The 21,630-nt window shown below is 38.1% G+C and overlaps 1 protein-coding gene across 1 annotated transcript; it reads right to left on the reverse strand.

The window, feature by feature from the left end:
• Positions 1-444: 444 nt before the first annotated feature.
• Positions 445-19,184, reverse strand: LOC138704260 (atherin-like). Its single transcript, XM_069832132.1, has 4 exons — positions 19,109-19,184; positions 17,703-17,798; positions 12,768-12,962; positions 445-1,180 (listed from the first exon to the last, which is right to left on the reverse strand). Exons 1-4 carry the CDS (start codon positions 19,182-19,184, stop codon positions 501-503), a joined length of 1,047 nt encoding a protein of 348 aa, XP_069688233.1. The 3' UTR covers positions 445-500.
• Between the last annotated feature and the right edge of the window lie 2,446 nt (positions 19,185-21,630).

The following is a 21,630-nucleotide window of genomic DNA, read 5'->3' on the forward strand; positions in this document are numbered from 1 at the left end:
GAGTAATATTGTATTACCTTTCATGAATCATGTATTTCTATAAAGAAAAATGCTAATATATTACTGTATGTAAGTCAAAATTAGTATAGCCTATTCACCTAATACGTGGTCCAGGTTAATACGTGATTTACACCTGGCCTGTTGAACAGCGTCTTATCAGGGTTTTACTGTAATTCATAATATACAGCTCTAAATATTTCTAAGCATGATGTGCCTATCGGGAAACGAAAAAATTAAATGAAAAATGCGACCACACGTGCTTAATTGTCGCTACCTTAAGTGAAACCAAGGGACAGAGCATGAGATTCAGATATATTTTTGGCACATAAGGAAAAAGGCTGCCAAACAAAATTAAAGTTTTAATGGTTGGTAACATTAATGAGTGCACATAATGTACTATTACTGTAACAGAATTGCGTAACTGTGAACAAGTGGTGAGGGAAACATAGGAACATGCCGAGGGCAATCTATCTGAAAATGGCTCTTAGATAAATTTATAACTACTTACGCCTAAAAAGACGACGAAGCCCAGAAGATACATACCTTAAAAAGGGGCAGCAGCAACTCTTCGTTCTTCTTTCCTCATCTTCTTCTTCTCCTGGCAGGTGCTCCAATGATGAAGCTGGCCTGGGAGCTCGCATGCGTGCTGGCCTGGGAGCCCGCATGCGTGCTAGCCAGGATCTTAGCATGCGTGCTGGCCTGGGAGCTCGCATGCGTGCTGGCCTGGGAGCTCGCATGCGTGCTAGCCAGGATCTTAGCATGCGTGCTGGCCTGGGAGCTCGCATGCGTGCTAGCCAGGATCTTAGAACGCGTGCTGGCCTGGGAGCTTGCATGCGTGCTAGCCAGGATCTTGGCTTGGGAGCTGGCCTGGGAGCTCGCATGCGTGCTGGCCGGGGAGCTCGCATGGGTGGTGGCCAGGATCTTGGCATGGGTGGTGGTCTGGGTGCTGGCCTGAGTGCTCGCCTGAGTGCTCGCCTGGGTGCTCGCCTGGGAGCTTCCATGGGTGCTGGCCTGGGAGCTTCCATGGGTGCTGCTGGCCTGGGAGCTTGCATGGGTGCTTGCCTGGGTGCTCGCCTGGGAGCTTCCATGGGTGCTGGCCTGGGAGCTTGCATGGGTGCTGGCCTGGGAGCGTGAGCTGCCAGGAGATAAGCACAGGCTTCAGCACAGGCTTCTGAGAGGTCTACAAGAAACAAAATAAAATTTATGGTTAAGTGTGTGCCATTGCATTCACTGGCTTTCAGTGAATGGCATATTAACAGACCGAGGATTCATAAGGAACTACATATTTTTACTGTCCATTTGCAAGTCATACAAATTCATTTTATATATGTTTTGAACGACTGTAAAGACGAATATTCAAAATTAATTGTACACAATCTTTGCATATTTCAGGTGTTCCTATATATAATAGACTATTGAACATGCAATGTAACGTATTGTTAGTATTTTGTGGCATAAAGCCCCAAATTAGTATATTTTGTAAAAACAATAATATATTCTGAATTGTTTGTCAGCACATAATATTTTTCTCTTAACTGTACTCGATGGTGGGAAATTCCTTGCATATGCAGTGTGGGTGTGGAAAAACCAAAACAACCACACTATGCTTTTGTTCCATTTTGCTACTGCACAACAAGAAGCATTCCCAAACACCTTTATCTACTTGACTTCATCATCATCATCATCATCATCATCCATATACATTCGAAATTTTCTCGGGGTTCCAGCCAGGTCATAAGTTGGTGATCCACCGACGTTTCGAGGATGTTCATCTTCCTCATCTTCAGGGTTAAGTGATATCTGAGAGTACCTAGCTCCTTAATTTATAGTGCCAGAGGGAGTCAGCCGAGGAGCTGTGCGCCGATTGGCTGTTATTAGTGCGGACTGCAGCGAGAACGTTGCCGACGTGTCGTCTTGCTTTGTGCTTTCCGGCTGAATGACCTTGGGTCTCACGGTGGGCTCGGCGGACGAGTTCTCCGCTGATGACGGCCCGTCGTCCGGGCGGTGAGAAATTTAATAGCCGGTGACCATGCCGCGCTTAGTTGGAGACCCAAGTCCTGTTCCGCCGCTATGGCCAGGGTTTCTTTTACTCTTCTATCCCAATAGCCCGCACACTTTACCAGGACCTCGGCATCTGCAAGGCTCTATTCTCCTCTCGGCTGATGTTGGGCTTAGGAATGGTGGCCTTGGTAAGAGCCCTGGCAACTTCTCGGGAAGAACGACAACTTAGTCGTTCTGCCAGCGGATAAGGGAAACACTACAGTCATCCTTTCCTCAACGCAGTATCAGGAGAAGATCGATCAACTGCTGAACGATCCAGCCTTTAAAAATTCTCCAGAAAGATCCCACCAGCTCAGTAGAGAGACGCACCAACCAGCTAATCAAGAAATCCAGTCTCTGCGCCGAGAGTAAGCGGTTAGTTTCACCGTCAGGCAGTATACCACCCAGGTTATATGGTCTACCCAAGATACATAAGCCGGAGGTACCGCTAAGGCCTATAGTGGATGCGATTGACAGCCCTACGTACCGCTTGGCCAGCTATCTCACCAACCTGCTGCAACCACTGGTGGGTGGGTGCGTACATCATGTGAAGAACTCTACACTATTTGTACAGATCCTCGACAACATCAAAGTGAAACCGTCCGAACTTCTAGTCAGCTTCGATGTAGTGTCCCTCTTCACCAGGGTTCCACTCTCGGAAGCCATGCTACTGCTTTCCGATCAATTTCCACCTGACATCACGGAATTGTTCCGCCACACGCTCACCTCCACATATTTTCTACAGAACAACACCTACTATGAACAGATAGACGGAGTCGCCATGGGTTCTCCGCTTTCACCAGCCATCGCCAACTACTATATGGAGCATCTGGAGCATGAAATACTAGCTACAGCGCCATTAAAGCCTACACATTTCTTCAGATGCGTAGACGATACGTTCGTCATCTGGCCTCATGGACAAGACACATTACCAGATTTTCTCAGGCATATAAACAGTCTACGACCCCAGATCCAGTTCACTATGGAGGTTGAAACGAACGGTAAACTCCCATTTCTGGACATCCTTATCTCCAGAAATAACAACGGATCTCTGGGCCATGCAGTATACCGTAAACCCACACACACCAACTTGTACCTGAACGCGAATAGTTTCCATCACAAAGCGCAGCGGATGGGCATACTTAACACACTGGCCCATAGAGCAGTCTCTATATCGGACCCGGAGCAATTAGACACTGAATTTCAACACCTGAAGCTCACCCTCCAGCAGAATGGATATTTGGCTAAAGACATCACGGCCTCTTTGAATAGAGCAAGACACAAGAAGCAGCAGCAGCCCATCACGGACTCACTAGAAGCGGAAAAACCAGCCACAGCCTGTCTACCATTCACAGGGAAGTTGTCGGGAAAGATAAGCAGACTGCTCCACAAGCATGGAATAAAAACAATCCACAAACCTCCGCCAAAAATCAGGAACAAGGTCAGATCAGTAAAAGACGATCTAGGCCTCAGAGTACCAGGGATCTACCGCATCCCATGTGAATGTGATGCGGCTTACATTGGACAGACTGGACGCACAATAGCGACGCGTCTTTCGGAACATCAAAGAAGCATCAGATTAATGCAGCCCGAAAAATCCGGATTGGCTGAACATCGCATTGAAAAAAGCCAAAGGGCTAATTTCAATAACACCGAGGTCCTGGTAAAGTGTGCGGACTATTGGGATAGAAGAGTAAAAGAAATCCTGGCCATAGCGGTGGAACGGGTCTCCAACTAAGCACGGCATGGTCACCGGCTATTAAATTTCTCACCGCCCGGACGACGGGGCGTCATCAGCGGAGAACTCGTCCGCCGAGCCCACCGTGAGACCCAAGGTCATTCAGCCGGAAAGCACAAAGCAAGACGACACGTCGGCAATGTTCTCGCCGCTGTCTGCACTAATAACAGCCAATCGGCGCACAGCTCCTCGGCTGACTCCCTCTGGCACTATAAATTAAGGAGCTAGGTACCCTCAGATATCACTTAACCCTGAAGATGAGGAAGATGAACATCCTCGAAACGTCGGTGGATCACCAACTTATGACCTGGCTGGAAGCCCGAGAAAATTTCGAATTATCACGTCGCCAGGAAAGCTTCAGTAGTTATCCATATACATATTAGGCCATGTGGCCTATTGTAAATCTATGGCGCTACAGCCCATGAAGGCCAAGACCGATCAGCTGGCTGCTGGCCTCACGTTCAAATACCGAAGCAGAGGTGGACGATCATCCAATCAGAATGGAGGTATCGTGTGGTTAACACGATGATCCCTCCAGCTATTATAGCTGGTTTACAAAACCGGATTTTCACTACTTATCGTAGCTCCCCAAGTGCATCACGATGCTGGGTGGGCACTGGTCCCATACACTCGTCGAAATTTCATGAGAAAATTTCTTCCCCCACGAGGACTCGAACCAGCGCACATTCCGTAACGCGAGTCCCAGGCAGGATGCCTTAGACCACGATGCCATGGCATGGGACATGAGGCCTATTACGATCTGATAATAAAGAGGAATTTTCTCTCCAAATCTTTTTGGGACGTCCCAGAGATCTTTTCCCATGGTGTTGATAGTGAAATATAGCTCTTGGGATTCTGTGAGATCTCACGCATCGCAAATGGCTCATCCAATTGTTCTGATATCTCTGAAGGAATACTGATTCCAGACTGAGTTCTTCCATTACTTCATCGTTGCGTTTATGGTCCCATTTTGTATATCATGCTGTTCTTCACATAAATCTCATTTCATTAGCTGTTATTCTGCTGTCATCCATCCACTTTAATGTCCATACCTTATTACCATAAGAGTGCAAGGTTTGTTAAAGGAGTATTCTAGTGCTTTTCTGTACCAGGGAAGGTTTCATTACCGTGTTGATTATTCCCATAGTTTTGGAGTATTTTACAATTTTGCTCATATCCAAATCATTATCAAATAATAATTTGTAGCCAAGATATGTAAAATCTTTAACTAATTATAAAATTTTGAATCTAAACATATTTTACTAGGAACAGGATATTTTCCCCAGAATGCCATAACTTCGTTTTTTTTTTCCATGTTATATATTTTTGCAATGATATTTTAATTATGTCACTGAATAAATACCAAACTTTTTTACAGTGTTAATATTTAGTCTGTACCTCCTTGACTAGGTTCGAAGTCTTGTCCTTCATTGCCCAAATCCTGAAGCACAAGACTTCGAACCTAGTGAAGCAGGTACTGTATATACCAAATATTAATACTGTAAAGAAGTTTGCTATTTATTCAGTGATATATAAGTGTAAAAAGTGTGTATACAAAAATGAAGAACCATTAAATTATGTACTGAGTATTGTAAATAACTTTCTGTAAGTGCTATTAAAACTAATCATTTGCAAATATCAATGAACCTAGTTTTTAATTTTTGTTTACCTGCAACTGACCATGTCGCATTTGTCTCCATTCCTGAAGAATTTTATTCATGTGCATTATGTACAGAAGGAGGGAGAGACCATAATCCTGTTTTACTCCTGTGTTAATTTCGAGCCATTCTGAACTCCCATTATTAATTGATACAGTCAAAATGAAAACTGACCAAGTGCCAAAAGCAAAGTTTTGAGAAAACTAAAAAAAAAAAAAAAAACCGTATATTATTCAGTTTTATGTGAATAATGACCTGAAAATGTTACAAGTACAACTTATTGGCATACAATTTACTATAATAAAGTTTAATTAATTCTTACTTTCCCACATTTAGATATATGGGTCAGTTTGCTAGCTTTCTCAGAACTTTGTTTTTTTGCACTTGGTCAGTTTTCATTTTGACTGTATCAATTCTAACTGAAATTATATTTGTCCTACCTGACTTAAAAATCCCATAACCACCTTTTCTCTTGTTTACTTATTCTCAGTTGGCAATTTTTTTTGTGAAGTTTATTTATACACACTTTAACATCTGTACTCATATCACATGTGTAGGATCTTTGGGTATATCAGTAGGTCGCGTATTTTTGTTCTGACTCTGTTTTATTGTCGTGTGTTATAGATAGCAACTGATTTAGATTTTGTTTTAATGTTTATGATATTGATGTTAAGGAGATCATGAATCATGGTATGTAAATTTCCAATCCGGCATGTGCATTTGTGACTGAGGGAAACAACCATGAAAAACCTCAATCAGATTGACTGACCACGGGGTTTGAACCCTGGACCTTTCGAATACAAGTCTCAAACACTACTGTTTGAGCCAAGTTGCTTGGTTTTCTTTAGTGCTAATCCATTTCTTTTAATTTGGCTGCAAAAGGGTATCTGTCGGATACAGGGGGGAGAGCCATTAATCCTTCCCATTGAAGGCTTTAAGGAACCAACCTGGACAAATACCCAATGTCCCATCTCTACCTTCCCGTGGTGCAGCTGTTAGTAAGCATAATTTTACGAGCTGAACTAAAGGGTGGGGCTACTCATCCATTAGCACTGGTCAGCTTGATAAGTTAATGACTGAATTTGGTATAATTTTCCTCTATCCAATACCTAATTCCCTCTTTACCCTTTCCTATCCAGTCCTCTGACTGAACTCTTACTTTCTTCGACCCCAACGGCATTACAGCATTCGAGGTCTAGGGATTCATTTCCCTTTCCTTCCTCCCCTTTCTACTTTTCTGTTCCTAGTGCTGACCTGCTATGGCACTAAAATCGTCCTCCAGTGGCTTAAGGAGGGAAAGCTGGTGACCAACAAGATCTCCCAGCTAGGTCCAATGGACCCGTCGACCAACAGCAGGTGTGGTCCTCCAGACATTCTGAGGGTTGTGTGTGAATGAAGTAGCCACCAAAACGTTAAAATATGGTGTTCACTTAAATCGGCTACAACTTGCCATTTAACACCTGCATAGAATTGGAATATATCAGTCCCCTAACTGCCCATTGTGCAACTCAAACCAAGAAATGGATTCGGAACACCTCAAAATCTGTGCTTCAGTGGCTAGTCATGATAATATCTTTGAAAAATATTGGAGTGCAAGAGGTCAAATGACTTTATTGCCAAACGCCTGGCATTAGAAAACAACAACAACATTTCTTTTAATTTTATTGTTTGTTAGTTACAATTATAATAATAAAAGTTACACAAACCATATTATAACAATAAACGATTGCACTACAGTAGACTACTAAGAAATGTTGTATTGTGCAGTGTTGTTCAGTTGTGGAATTAAAAAGCTCTTTGGAGAAAATTTTGTCACTAACTCTTTCATCCAGTATTCACACAATGTAAATCATGCGAAAACTTCGGAGCACTGTAATGGAATGTGACTCTTTTTAGATTGTAATAATGGTGAGGGTATGCCTAGTTTCAAAACATGACGGCCTTTCTTTATGGGATTGGTAAACCCTCATAAACACCCATCTTCTCCTAAACCCTTAGGCGCGTAGCAGAAATAAAATATGACAATGACTTCAAGAATTGGCAACTGAGCTAAGTGTTTATTCCTTGCTCGTTCCTACAGTTAAGTGGTGAAGAGTGTGAGGAAAGGTGACGCCTTTACATGCAATGAAGGTGTTTGGGGGTCAAGGAGGTAGAACACCATATCCGAGTTACCTCCCATATCTAGTGAGAAGAAAGTAACTAGGGGATTGTAAATAGACATAATAATTAAATAACATTATTTCATGATATGAATACTTCACTTGAGGTTGTTCCACGTTAATTTATCTACATAGGCTTATTTCTAAATAAAGACAGTCCTTCTCTCTTTCTGTGTTACATAGTGGTGTGTATTGTATAAAATTCCTAATGATAAGTATGTATTATGATAACTTAAAATTACAATATTAAAACTTTCTCTTATGGACATGTTTGTTCAGCTTCGTAGTCAACGTTGAAGTCTCTGGTCGTAAGGTTAACACATCATCGCAACTCCAGTAATCGTCCGATCCATTGATATATCCTTTTTAGACATTTTATGTGAGATTCTAGAATCTTGACGTAACTAAGTACTTGATTGAGGGTATCAAATGTATTTTGCTTGTTTAATCTTACTAACTCAGCATCAGCAACTAATCTACAAAAAATTTCTGTTGTTCAAAACTCAGCCTTAAGATTATGCCTAGGAGTACCAAAATCCATATCAACTGTTGTCCTAGAAATTGAATGTAATATTCAACCAATCACACACTATATATTACAAAAGGATCTAAAAATACATTTAAAATTGCAAGCCTCATCCAGATCTCAGATGTTCTTCAAACTGTCAGGTGATATCTGTGTAATTTCTATAAAATAAAAAAAGAAGAAATACCAATCTATATCACAGACACACTCATTGCTAAAACTCCAGTTGTGAACGAAATTCCTCCATGGAAATGGGTGATTCCAGAACATAGCATACAAATTCCAAAAATGATCCTCCATACATTCTTAAGTTAGATGCCATGGAACTACTCTGCAGCACATATAAGGATCACCTTCAAATTTATACAGATGGATCTCTAAACACTAATAATGGGACATCAGGAACAGGGTATTATATTCCAAAATATCAAGAAAGTTATTTTATACCGTGTTCATCCTCCTCCAGTCTTGACACTGAATTGCTAGCTATTGATGCTGCTCTTCAGTGTATTACTCAAATTTCTGAAACATCTATTTGCATACTTACCGACTCCAAGGGGGCTAAATTTAATATAATTAAATATGTACCAAACCCATATGCACATAAAATTATTCCAATTCAGAAACAACTAAGTAAACTAAAAGAACTCCAAAAGGAAATAACATTTCAATGGATACCTAGTCATTGTGGTATACCTGGAAACGAGAAAGTCGATAATATTGCAAAACAGGCAACATATTTGCAACCAAGACCTTTTCAAGTGATATCTCTGTCCATTGCTTTTGCTTCAGTAAAGTTTCATTTTACAAACCTATGGATCAGCAATTGGCTCTCTTCTGACAAAGGAAAAATTTTACAGTCTGTTCAAAAGAAACCAAATGACGTGGAAATGCACAAAAACTTGCCCAGACATGTTCAAACATTTTTAACAAGAGCCAGAACAGGTCACATTGTCACTCAATTGTACCTACACCGATTTCACATTTCTGATAATCCTATTTGTCTGTGGTGTAATAATCATGATGAAGATCTGGAACACATTCTTCTATACTGTCCATCCATAAACCACAAAGGAAGTAAATTAAAATCATCAGTACCAGTTGCAGAAGACACAGCCCTGCAGTATATATTGACTACACCCCAAATCTGGCTACTAGCAACAGGCATCTATAATGAACATTGATCAAAATACCCCTCATTTCTCGTGAAAAACAACAACTGAATATATTACAGTGGACTATAGTGGACTTTATGTTGTCAGCAAACAGCTGGATACATTAAAAAGATTGATTTTTTGAATCTTACTGTTTCTAGTTAGACTGCGAGAGATTCGGTATCATGTATCTCTGAAAGATTTAGTGTTCTCTCAGGAGACAAAATTTTCTTGGTAGACGATCTGTTGCAGACTGCATCCTGTTGTTATCTCACTAGGGAAACATGATGTGGACTGCCACGAACTTGTGTACTGTCACTCCTCGACAATCTTTCTGATGATAAACATTTCTTGCATGGAAAGACGGAAGATTCATTTAATGTAAAAGCCTCGTACTGAGCTTTGCCGAATTTGAGACAGTCAAGGTGGAAACGTAAGCCACAGGAGTCCAGTGCACTTCAGATCGCGCACCTCTTAGCTCTACAAACCACTCACTATTGCTCGTGTAGTGTGGATCTTTACGAAACTGGCCTCTCACCTCGCTCACATGCATCGGTTCTTAAAAAAACAAGTCTTTTGAAGACTTGATGGAATGCTTTCACGTTTAATTGCACTACACTGATTGCTGTATGGGATTTATATTCAAACATAAGCGCAGCTTAAATGATACTGACTACTACCGACCCAGCAACCATAAAGCATTCTGAATTGTCAGTACTTTCAATGAAAAAAATAATCTAGTTCATTCAAATGGAATAAAAATTGTAAGAGGAGTATTAAAAAAGGAAAACGAAGTATCTTATTAATGTGCTTAATTATGTATTTTGTAGTTGAAAATCTATTTATTTCTTTATGCTCGACCATGCCGAAATGTAATTATACATCTGATAGCAGCCCTTTAATGGACCTCATTAAAGTACACCTATTCATTAAAGTTCAGGTGTTCCACCAATCAGAAAACACCATTGTAGCAATATGAAAGCGCAAGTATCGATTATTCTCGGATATGCAATCGAAAGACAACTAGCGAAACGTCACGGAGGCTGCAAATCCAATACTGTCGCAGAAGGTTATGTTTTGTTACTATAATAATTAGCGTTAATTGTAAATAATATTCAAATAAATTCAATTTGTAATCTCGTTTTTCAATGTATAAATCAATTTCAAGGTTATAACGAGATTAATGTTTATTTTACTCTCTAGATTATATCAAGGTCAATGACATTTGTTTCTCGGAAAAAATCAATATTTTCGTGTCTGCGCACATTTCACAATTTACGAGATATTGCACAAGGTCAGTTCCGCTCCCCAGTCAGATAAGAATAACATGAATACTTACGAATAATTTCAAGTTAGAAATATGGTCGAGCATAAAAAGTCGTATGAAACTTGCCTATAATGGAAATTAAGACGCTCATATGAAAATTATGAAACTCGCTTGCGCTTATTTCATAAACATACTCGCGTCTTAATTACTATCATTATAGGCTCGTTGCGTAATGTACTATTAAATTATATTTTGAATTAATAAAGTATGGTTCATTATTGTGTATGCAGTATTAGCACTCAAAGGAAAAGAGGTATTGGTAGACGACTGCCAAAGTAATTGAGGACCATTTTTGCAAAACTTGCTAACTGAAAAAACTAAATTTTACAGGAGAGACAAAACACTATAGTAAGCAAGTTTTGCTGTATCTCTCACTTATAGCAGAAAGCAAGTTTTGAAAAAACGATCACACTTTGACACGCTACAATGAAGAGAAATAACCCAATTTTACTAAGACACTTTGAACATTATGTAGAGGCCTGTTTTATGTTAACGAATCCATCAGAATCTCAATTTTGCAAATTTTGCAGTTAGCAAGTTTTGCAAAAACAGTCCTCAATTGTAGATCGATTTCAAGCCTGCAAACATAATAATATCGACAGGTCAGTTAGATTTAAAGTTTTGAGAAAACTGAAGTTTAAAACATCATGTTGCTGTGAAACATCCAACACACTCTAATTTGAAACTTACAGCATATATAAAACATGATTAATTGAATTTGGATGAAGTTAAATGATTCTTTGATTTTTCACAGCAACACAAAGCTTCAAAATGCAGGTTTCTCAAAACTTTAAATTTTGAGTTGTGTGCCATTCAAGCTGGGCCGTCGATATTGTATTCCTGTTCTGACTGCCTGCACACTTGGATAAGAAGCGACAATTTAATAATAATGAGATATGATTATGTTTACTGTCACATTAAAAAGCTAGAGAATTTCGTGTTAAAATGTTAAATTAATGTTCTTTCTTTCTGTCAAGAACCTAATTTGTTTCAACTTCAAACATTTAAGAACAGTAATTTGCAATTCATTTTATATTTCAGATGTGTCTAGTAATGTCATAAAATAATGTTATAAATTTCAATCAAAGACACAACTATCTGCAAATGTTTATTTGCTACATGAATATAAAAACCATCAACACTCTCACATACACCGAGACATATACAATTCTTCCATATACACACAGTTTCCTTAATTAAACACAGTAATTCATCAACGATATGCATTATAAAAGATAGATTATTCAGATCTAAAGGATCAAGGATAACCACTATTTGCATCGAAACTAGACAACATTAGATTATAACCAAGCAAAGTATTCTATATGAATGATAATTTATACGCACATTACAATCAACCTACAACATCGGTTACTGCAAACTTCGGTATGATACACAGTTCTCCAAGACGTGTCATTTTCTAAACATTGAATAACTTTTAACCCAAGATTTTATCCATTTATTCATGTGATTTTAACATGATCATAATTTGCATAATATTATTTGATAAATATGTATTATAATGTAACAGGAGTTATATGTACACACAATTCCAATTTTAATCATATTTGAATTTACACTACATTGAAATTCATCATTTTATCTTATTTCTTGTTACAATTAGTATACATACAACTCATGAAATTTTATCACCATGTATTACACACTGTTCGTATTTGCTTTTATAAATCTAATTTAATCTAAGTTCAGATCACATAATTTTAATATATCTGATGATGCCCCACAAGGCGAAAACGTTTATATACCTTATGTTCATGTAGCAAACAAACATTTGCAGATAGTTGTGTCTTTGATTGAAATTTATAACATTATTTTATGACATTTAAGAACAGGTTCTACGAACTGCGACAAATTCAACAAGTGAATCAGGAGACTGGTGTGAACTGGCTGAATGAAACCACTGGATAAATGCTCTATTCACTGCCAATAAGAATTCAGATCTCCTGAACTTGTTCACAGACTCCGTGGATATCCATAGTACCACAACCCTTTGCACAAATCTGCCATTTTTATTCCAGCACACGCTATTTGCCGTATACATTTGTATAGGGAATGAATGAAGCCTAAATCAGAAAAAAATATTTTTAATTTTAGGAGCCATGGACAAAAACGCCTTTAATTAAGGATGTAAACAGTTACTGTACCTCTTTCGGTATAGCATTGCAAGAAAGCGAGTTCGCACTCCACTTCAAACATCTTCTGCTGCCCCTCATTCCAGACGTTCTTCTCCCACTCGGCATACTGGCTGCTGGGTTCAAACAAGTAGTCGCTTCTCGAGGTCTGGGTGGCAGCGTGCACCATCATCGGCTTTGCCAGCTTGCCAGTTGTATCATGTGGAGCTAAAAGGTAGTGTAATTCTGGGTTAAAATTTTCGTAATACACTGACTGCTAACTGTGAAGAGGATAAATAGGTACTGTCCAGCCAAATGGTTACGTCGCATCCCGGTTTGCCCCACTTGTTTCTCCTGTCTTCTCTGTAAGGACTAGTGGCTGAGCTATTAAGCTCTTCTCTGCAAATATTTGCTGCACGGACTTGGAAGTTTACATAGTATTATACAACTGTTTAAAATAATTTAAAGAAAAGGGCACCGTTAAGTAAGTAACTATCATGTGGGGGGCCCTTTTGATAACTGTGTGACATAACCACTCGGACGGACAGTAGCATGACAACATGTACGTCATCAAACTATTAAGAATAAGTGAATCATAAAAGTAAAGTATGAAAAGGAATCAAAAGATGAAGCACGTAGTAACGGTTACTTCTAATATAGGTATAACATCAAAGAAAAATGAATTCAGGGAACTGAAATAAAGAAATTTAGACTTTTATTAAAAAATGAAATTAATTTATCTATATTCTTTTATTTACAGATAGGTCCTAAATGTTGTGTGCCTGTATGTACCAACAATTACCAGAGTGCTTTAAGTGAGAGTGTTATGTTACAGTTCTCAAATTTCCAACTGAAGGTACGGTCACACGTCGCTACTTTTGCAGTGCTACTTTTATACTGCAGCTGCAAAAGTTGCGTGTCGTGTTCACACGTAAGCCAAAAGTAGCGCGCTGCACGCTACTCTTCGTGCTGCACAACCCGAGTACTGCAAAAGTTGCAACTGGAGGTTGCGAGTCTGTTCACACACAAGGCGCTACTTTTGCAGCTGCAGTCATGCTGCAGGTTTCCATCTCCGTCTTGACTTCTCAATATACATTTTGTGGTTATGTTCGCATTAAGAAACTCATGCGAAAGCTTCCTTATCTATTATTTGCTTTTCTGTCGTATCTAGTATTGAGAAATTGACATTATTTTTACTATAAAGCTTTTAAAAACGCCTATATACTTAAATGATAACCAAACAGTATATTCACGTAATCAATGTTGGCAACCCTCCTGTTTGGAACTACGCTATGGAAAATTTAAAAAATGAATTATATCGTCACCAATTATGCTCAGACTGTGTTGTGTATTTAATAACTGTTACAAATAATTTATTTTCATCACATTTAACATTAAAATATATCCAAACAATAAAAGTATCATTGACACATTTGGGTGGTAACACTGGTTGCAACCGCAGCAAAAGTTTCAACAAAACCGATATCAAAAATGCTGCGGCTGCAACCCTGAGAACCCTGTTCACACGTCGCTACTTTTAAGTTGCGCGCAGCATGGAAAAGTAGCAGGCAGCAGGTTCGGCAGCCGCTACTTTTCAGGTTTCACCGTTGTTCACACGTCGCAGTACAAGAGTTGCGCAGTTTTTTGTACTGCAGCACTGCAAAAGTAGCGACGTGTGATCGTACCTTGAGAAGGATGTTATGTGGCTAGAAGCTACTCGTATACCACGAAAAAAAGCATTCATTTTTGTGTAAATTTTTTAAGTAAACGATTTGTATCTAGTACATTTTTTCTAGAGTCAGAGAAGGAAATATGCAAGAATAGCCCCGAAATAGATGTCTCTTAAAACAAGGATATTTCCATGTTTACCGGAACAATTAGATAATCTTATTCCTCAACAAGAATGGACCCTGCTAATAGGTGACAGAAGTACATTCAGAGATTTGAGCAGCAAAAAATTAAGTGCTTGCAAATGGACAAAATTAATTCGTTTGAGAACTGTGTAATATAGATACTTTAAAAAAGATAGCAGCTGGATCATTAATGTCAATGCAATGTTTGTGTACTTTTTATTGGTTAATTTTGAGGGTATGTCACAAATTGATGTGAGTTTTAAAATATATGAAAATTGATCAGTGCAATTGTGTGTAAGTAATCAAAATGATATTCACTGAGTGCAAACATGAAATTAGAAATGTGGTTCCAACTAGACAGCATTCTTTTGAAGTATGTAAATTATTCCATAATAATTATTACAGTGTAATGATGTTTATTGCTAACATTGAAAGCATGTTGGTCACGTTTGTATGTTTACTTAAGTATAATGCTTTATTGGAGGAAGTATTCAAAAGACGCTTTTTATGTTTATTGGAACAAATTTCAAACACATTGAGTAAAATGCCAAAAAACTTATGTGATGTATTATAAGTGCATTTTTGTTGTGCAAACAGTCATCTTCCTCCTATAGTGTTATTAGAAACTGTCATACACTAATAGAATAATGAAATCTTTTAACAAATGCAATAAATCAATAATAATGAAGTAATTTTTTTTACTTTTGAACCCATGTGCTAGTAATCTTTTCTCATGCGTTAATTTACGACACTGTATCAACTGCTATTATTATCTAGCATCTGAATGAAATGTAGGTGATAATGCCAGCTAAATAAGTCCAGAAACAAGCAATATTTGTTCTATATGGGTTGCGGGAAAACCGCAGAGAAAACCTCAACCAGGTAATTTGTCCCAACCAGGTTTTGAACCCGGGCCAGCTCATTTAACAATCAGGCATGCCAACTGTTACTCCACAGTGGTAGACTATATGCTAGTAGTAGTAGTAGTATATTTTTAATAAATTGGACTGTTATTAAATGAGGGTAGGTACATAATAATATCAATATACTTAAAACTTAATGGAGTTAAAAGGATCCTTCATCAGTCAAACTTACACTCTTGGCTTGAAGGCTTCAAATGCTTAACAATTTTCTGTCAATTTGTTATAAACTGTAGAATCACGATACATACAGTACAACTTAATTACTACCGTCAACCGGATATACTTTACACAAGGAGGTAACTTTACACATTTCTAGAAAAAATGTTTAGATGGCAGCACATTACAGACAATGTGTAGCAACTCCGTGGAACTGATTCTGTGTGACAACAGCACATGTGTGCAGAAGTCTGAAGTGTGTGCCATTATTAAACCTGTTATACACCACTGTTGCTGGTGAATTTCACGAGACAAGTATTTTTACTCTTTTTTTCTATGTGTAAAAACTTTGTGTTGTACTGAATAGTTCAGTTCATACATTCAATTGTGACTAGTATTGTATGAAATTATGAAGCTTTCGGACGCGGGAAATGACTGCCTGACCAGTTTTTCGTTACATGTGCTACCCTGCGAGAGGGAAAACAAGAATGATAGCCTAGTGTACCTCTGAACGGGGCAACTTTACACAGATGTGAAGTGTTTATGGACACTAATTAAAAATAAAAACTCTTTTTAATATGATGTATAATGTCACTATTAATAGTGGTAGGATCGATTCTCGTCAATGATAGGGGAAAATAAATGACTTTCAAACAGACAAGGTCGTTAGCCTACTTGTAGATTATTATTATTAATGAATTTAATACTATTATAGTCACAATCATGCCATGGTATGAAAGAAAAATTTCACAACCTCGAGCGGGAATCGAACCTGCGACTTCCTGCATGATTGTGATTATAATAGTATTAAATTCATTAATATGTCACATCAACGGACGTGTATACGTCACCAAACATAGTAAGATGGAGATTATTATTATTATTATTGTTATTATTATTTTAAATAATCCGTGGCACGTCAGCTCTGAAGGATCAATGTCAATTGAATCGGTTACTGCAACTAGTAGGTAGCAGTATAGTCATGTGGTTAGCATGACGCTATCCCTCAACCGTTGGACCGTCACCAGGTTCTGAAAAGGCTTCCTACAGCACCTCCCCAGGAAAATCACAATGTAGCAGCACATTCATGAACAGCATATAACCATTTATTGTACTGTTATTACATTTCTTTACTTTTATATAAAATATTTCATTTTCAGGAATTTACCAATATATTTTGTTCCCACTGTGCTAACTGTAGTGGACTAATAAATTGCGAAACACATCATATTGTTCAGAAATGTTTTACCTTTCCAATCCCAGTACTAAAAAAAATGCAATGTTGGACCATATTGAACAGAATACTCGGTTATAAGGCAAAGTAAATATGTGTGTAAAGTAACCCCGTAAATGGGGCATCTTTACACACGTGATTATTTACTTACAAGTGTGTCATAATGCATATCTACAACCACTAGATTTTCAAATTTATTCAAATTAACCAGGAACATTCATATAAAAATTAATTTATGTATCAACTTGATAATTTTCAATTATTTTAACGAATAAGCAAAAAAAGTGTGTAAAGTAACCCCGGTTGACGGTATCGCCTTGAATTCAATCTAAATTGACATATTTAGATCTCATAACATATAATATCTTTGCAGAGGTATTGTGTACGAAGACTAAATGGTCTATAATATATAGCTACATTGTTTAAATACCCAAGATTGGAAACAAAGGTTTACATGTGGTTATATAACATTAATTAAAGCCCCTAGGCCCTAGGCTCATTTTTACTTATTATAAACTCAAATCATAATCTATCGCAACATTCTGAGAGTGAAACTGAAATATTTATTTACAATTCTAATTGAAATAAAACATTTTCCAATCGGTAATTCCTAACATGCCGTCTGCTAACTGGCCCCATGATAGCCAGCTAGCCATCGAAACGCAGCTGATGCGGTGTCGGTATGTTAGGTATATTCTCCAGCCTCATTTTTAGGAAGCCGTGATTATATTATGCACTATCAGAAAAAAGTAACTATAGTCACGTGAACAGAAGCAAATCTTCACCATATTCATAATATTACCTTCATCATCTGCATCCAAGATGGTGCACCTGTAGATGGTGTTTTCCTTCTCCAGAGCTGTCCGGAGGTCAATCAGGCTCTTGGTCTCCACAGCACCTGTAGAGCAATGCAGACTCAACATAACATTGAAAAACATAACTGAATTGCACACTTTTAAGTTTGTTTTCCTCAAACAATTTTACTTTGTTCACATTACTATGCTCTTATTTAACATTTTAAAATCTACCCGTAGCCAGTGGCCAAGATTGTATAAATCATACATGTTTATTTAATTGACTTACAAGTCAGTGAATTGTGGTGAAGGGTATATTTTTTACAATTATTTACATTTAGGGTTCGGAAGTTCAAGACCTAAAAATCACAGCAAAATGACTTATAAAATAGCCTTAAATTTGTGAAAATACATCAAAATTGAAGAAAATGACCAACATGATGATGATGATAATGATAATAATAATAGCAATGATAAGATTCGTAGGATCTCGGGTTTGAAGGATTGCCGGTTGTCTTGAAAGACATTCCTGTATATTGAAAAGCTCCTCTCTACTTCAACTGACGTCATGGGCACATACTTTAAGTGACCAAGGTCTGCTAGTGGCAGTGTTTTCACCTTGCAGAAGTTCCTCGACTTCAAACATTGACTGGTGCGCAATGTTGTTTTCCAATAATTCCTTTCATTTTCTCTCTTAATTCTTGTCCAAATTTTCCTACTCAATGTTGTAAATGTTCTTCGAAACCTTTAGTCTTTTTGACAGCTGAATTAATACTCTCTTCTGTTTTCTCTAGCCATGTTATTAAAAAAAAAAAAAAAGGTAAAGGTATCCCCGTAACATGCCATGAAGGCACTTGGGGGGCATGGAGGTACAGCCCCATGCTTTCCATGACCTCGGCACTAGAATGAGGTGGTGTGGTCGGCACCACGCTCTGACCGCCTTTTACCCCCAGGAAAGACCCGGTACTCAATTTTATAGGAGGCTGAGTGAACCTCGGGGCCATTCTGAAAGTTTGGCAACGAGAAAAAATCCTGTCACCACCTGGGATCGAACCCTGGACCTTCCAGTCCGTAGCCAGCTGCTCTATTATTGTCAAAATTGAAAAGTTACCACTGTTATATGAAAACATCCCTTAATTTGAGATCAGCCAGCAAGCTTTGAGAAACTGCTACAGAAGCAGCACTTTCTCTATCAATACTGTCTTCACTTGTAAAATACAGTACCGGTATGTTGCGAGCTGAAATGAGTTTCATTGTATCCTGCATTGTCTGTGATGTCTAAGAAGAAATATGATATTTCATCAACTTCCAAGCCCCATTCATCACACATCAACTCACCACTATTTTCCCACCTCACTTCTGATAGTCCCATCATATCTACTCTGTTACTTCTCCTTCATGTTTTCCAACTTACCTGGCAGCATTAGAGTTTCTTCATTCCATGTTGTAGTCGTCGATCTTCTTCTCTTCTCTCTGTTGCGTTGCGTCATGACATGTCCTTCCCCGGTATCCCCCACCCGGACATCCGATTGGGGGGATAATTTACGTCCGGAATTTTTTACCAGGGAAAGACTCATCATGCCATTTTTTATCAAATATTCTTCATGGGATAAATAAATGCGGTAGCCTCCCATTGCTGTCCGCACACCACTCTCTCTTTCGCATCTTAAAAGATCCCAGGGGGCCCCAACGTGGAGGTGAGGAGAGTGGATTTGACTAATTGGGCCCTCCGTACTTCACCGAAATTCACCGCAAGGGTTAAATATCAGTTCCATCAGGGTTTTTGACCAGATCAGAGACCTGGAAATCCCAATTAGCCTTGCCCCCCTTACTGAGTCTAAACCATTATAAAAGTCATCAATGTGAAAAGATAACTAAGATACTTATCGAACATGACATCAAGAAAGTTAGTCTTCCAAGACGATTTAAGATTAAAGTTATATCATTGAAATACTACATATGTAAAATTAACATTATTACTTACTTACTTACTGGCTTTTAAGGAACCTGGAGGTTCATTGCCGCCCTCACTTAAGCCCGCCATTGGTCCCTATCCTGAGCAAGATTAATCCAGTCTCTATCATCATATGTCACCTCCCTCAAATCCATTTTAATATTATCTTCCCATCTACGTCTCGGCCTCCTTAAAGGTCTTTTTCCCTCCGGCCTCCTAACTAACACTCTATATGCATTTCTGGATTCGCCCATACGTGCTACATGCCCTCCCCATCTCAAATGTCTGGATTTAATGTTCCTAATTATGTCATGTGAAGAATACAATGCGTGCAGTTCTGCGTTGTGTAACTTTCTCCATTCTCCTGTAACTTCATCCCTCTTAGCCCCAAATATTTTCCTAAGAACCTTATTCTCAAACACCCGTAATCTCTGTTCCTCTCTCAAAGTGAAAGTCCAAGTAACCGGTAATGTAACTGTTTTATAAATTCTAACTTTCAGATTTTTTGGCAGCAGACTGGATGATAAAAGTTTCTCAACCGAATAATAACAGCATTTCCCATATTTATTCTGTGTTTAATTTCTTCCCGAGTATCATTTATATTTGTTACTGTTGCTACCAGATATTTGAATTTCTCCACCTCTTCAAAAGATAAATTTCCAATTTTTATATTTCCATTTCGTACAATATTCTCGTCACGAGACATAATCATATACTTTGTCTTTTCGGAATTTACTTCCAAACCTATCTCTTTACTTGCTTCCAGTAAAATTTCCGTGTTTTCCCTAATTGTTTGTGGATTTTCTCCTAACATATTCACGTCATCCGCATAGACAAGCAGCTGATGTAACCCGTTCAATTCCAAACCCTCTCTGTTATCTTGGACTTTCCTAATGGCATACTCAAAATTAACATTATTACTAAGAAATAAACATGATGTTCTGTCTACATTAAGAATAAGATTATTAGAATGACACCATTTTTTTTCACAAATACCATTAATTAATTTTCAGTTTGTAACACCTAGATGTGAAATAGGAACAAGATGAAGTTAAACTTCTATGAAGATGAAGCAAACTAACACTTCAAAATTATTAATTTATGTAGTGATAAGAAAGGTTATGAAACAAATGGTAAGGAAAAATCGTGAACTGAATATAAATTATTAAAGTAATAATTATAGGATTAACCCTTTGCAACACAAATTAATTTTTTTATGTTTTTCACTTCATGGATCATAACAAAGCTTCGATCAATTTTTTACAACATTTTAACTCTGCACACAATTTCAAAACATAGATGGCACCTCTATGTATACTCAAGAGGTGGTTTCTTGGTGGAATATCTGTGCCATAAAATTTAGGAAGAAAGAAAACGGTGGTTCTTCTGAACAACTACTATGCTGAAAGAAAAAAAAGTTTTAACTTCAATTTTTATATTCGTGTGAATGGGGACGCACATGTAGACATGGGGTAATTTTCACTGTGCTACGAAAGCCCCTTGAGTCTTGGTGTTCCTGAGTGAAAATATATCTATCAGAGGTCACATTTGACGTGGATGAGAAATTGCGTGCAAAGATTATATTATGCACTGTGCACTTATCTTTGGACTGACACTAAAGACAGGTAGGCCTACATATTGCAAGTCTCCATTATGGTCAGCACAATAACAACTACCGTTCAGACTTTCCATAGACTATGCTTTGCAGAATTGCCCAATGTTAGTATTAGTTATTACTCATATTGTAAATTTGTGTACGTTACACTGTTTAACAGAATATTTACTTACTTATGGCTTTTAAGAAACCCAGATGTTCATTGCCGCCCATACATAAGCCCACTATCAGTCCCTATCCTGTGCAAGATTAATTCAGTCTCTATCATCATATCCCACCTCCCTCAAATCCATTTTAATATTATCCTCTCATCTACGTATCGGCCTCCCCAAACGTCTTTTTCCCTCCGGCCTCCTAACTAACACTC

This window comes from Periplaneta americana, chromosome 8 (genome assembly GCF_040183065.1).
Source record: "Periplaneta americana isolate PAMFEO1 chromosome 8, P.americana_PAMFEO1_priV1, whole genome shotgun sequence".
NCBI classification, from domain to species: Eukaryota; Metazoa; Arthropoda; class Insecta; order Blattodea; family Blattidae; genus Periplaneta; species Periplaneta americana.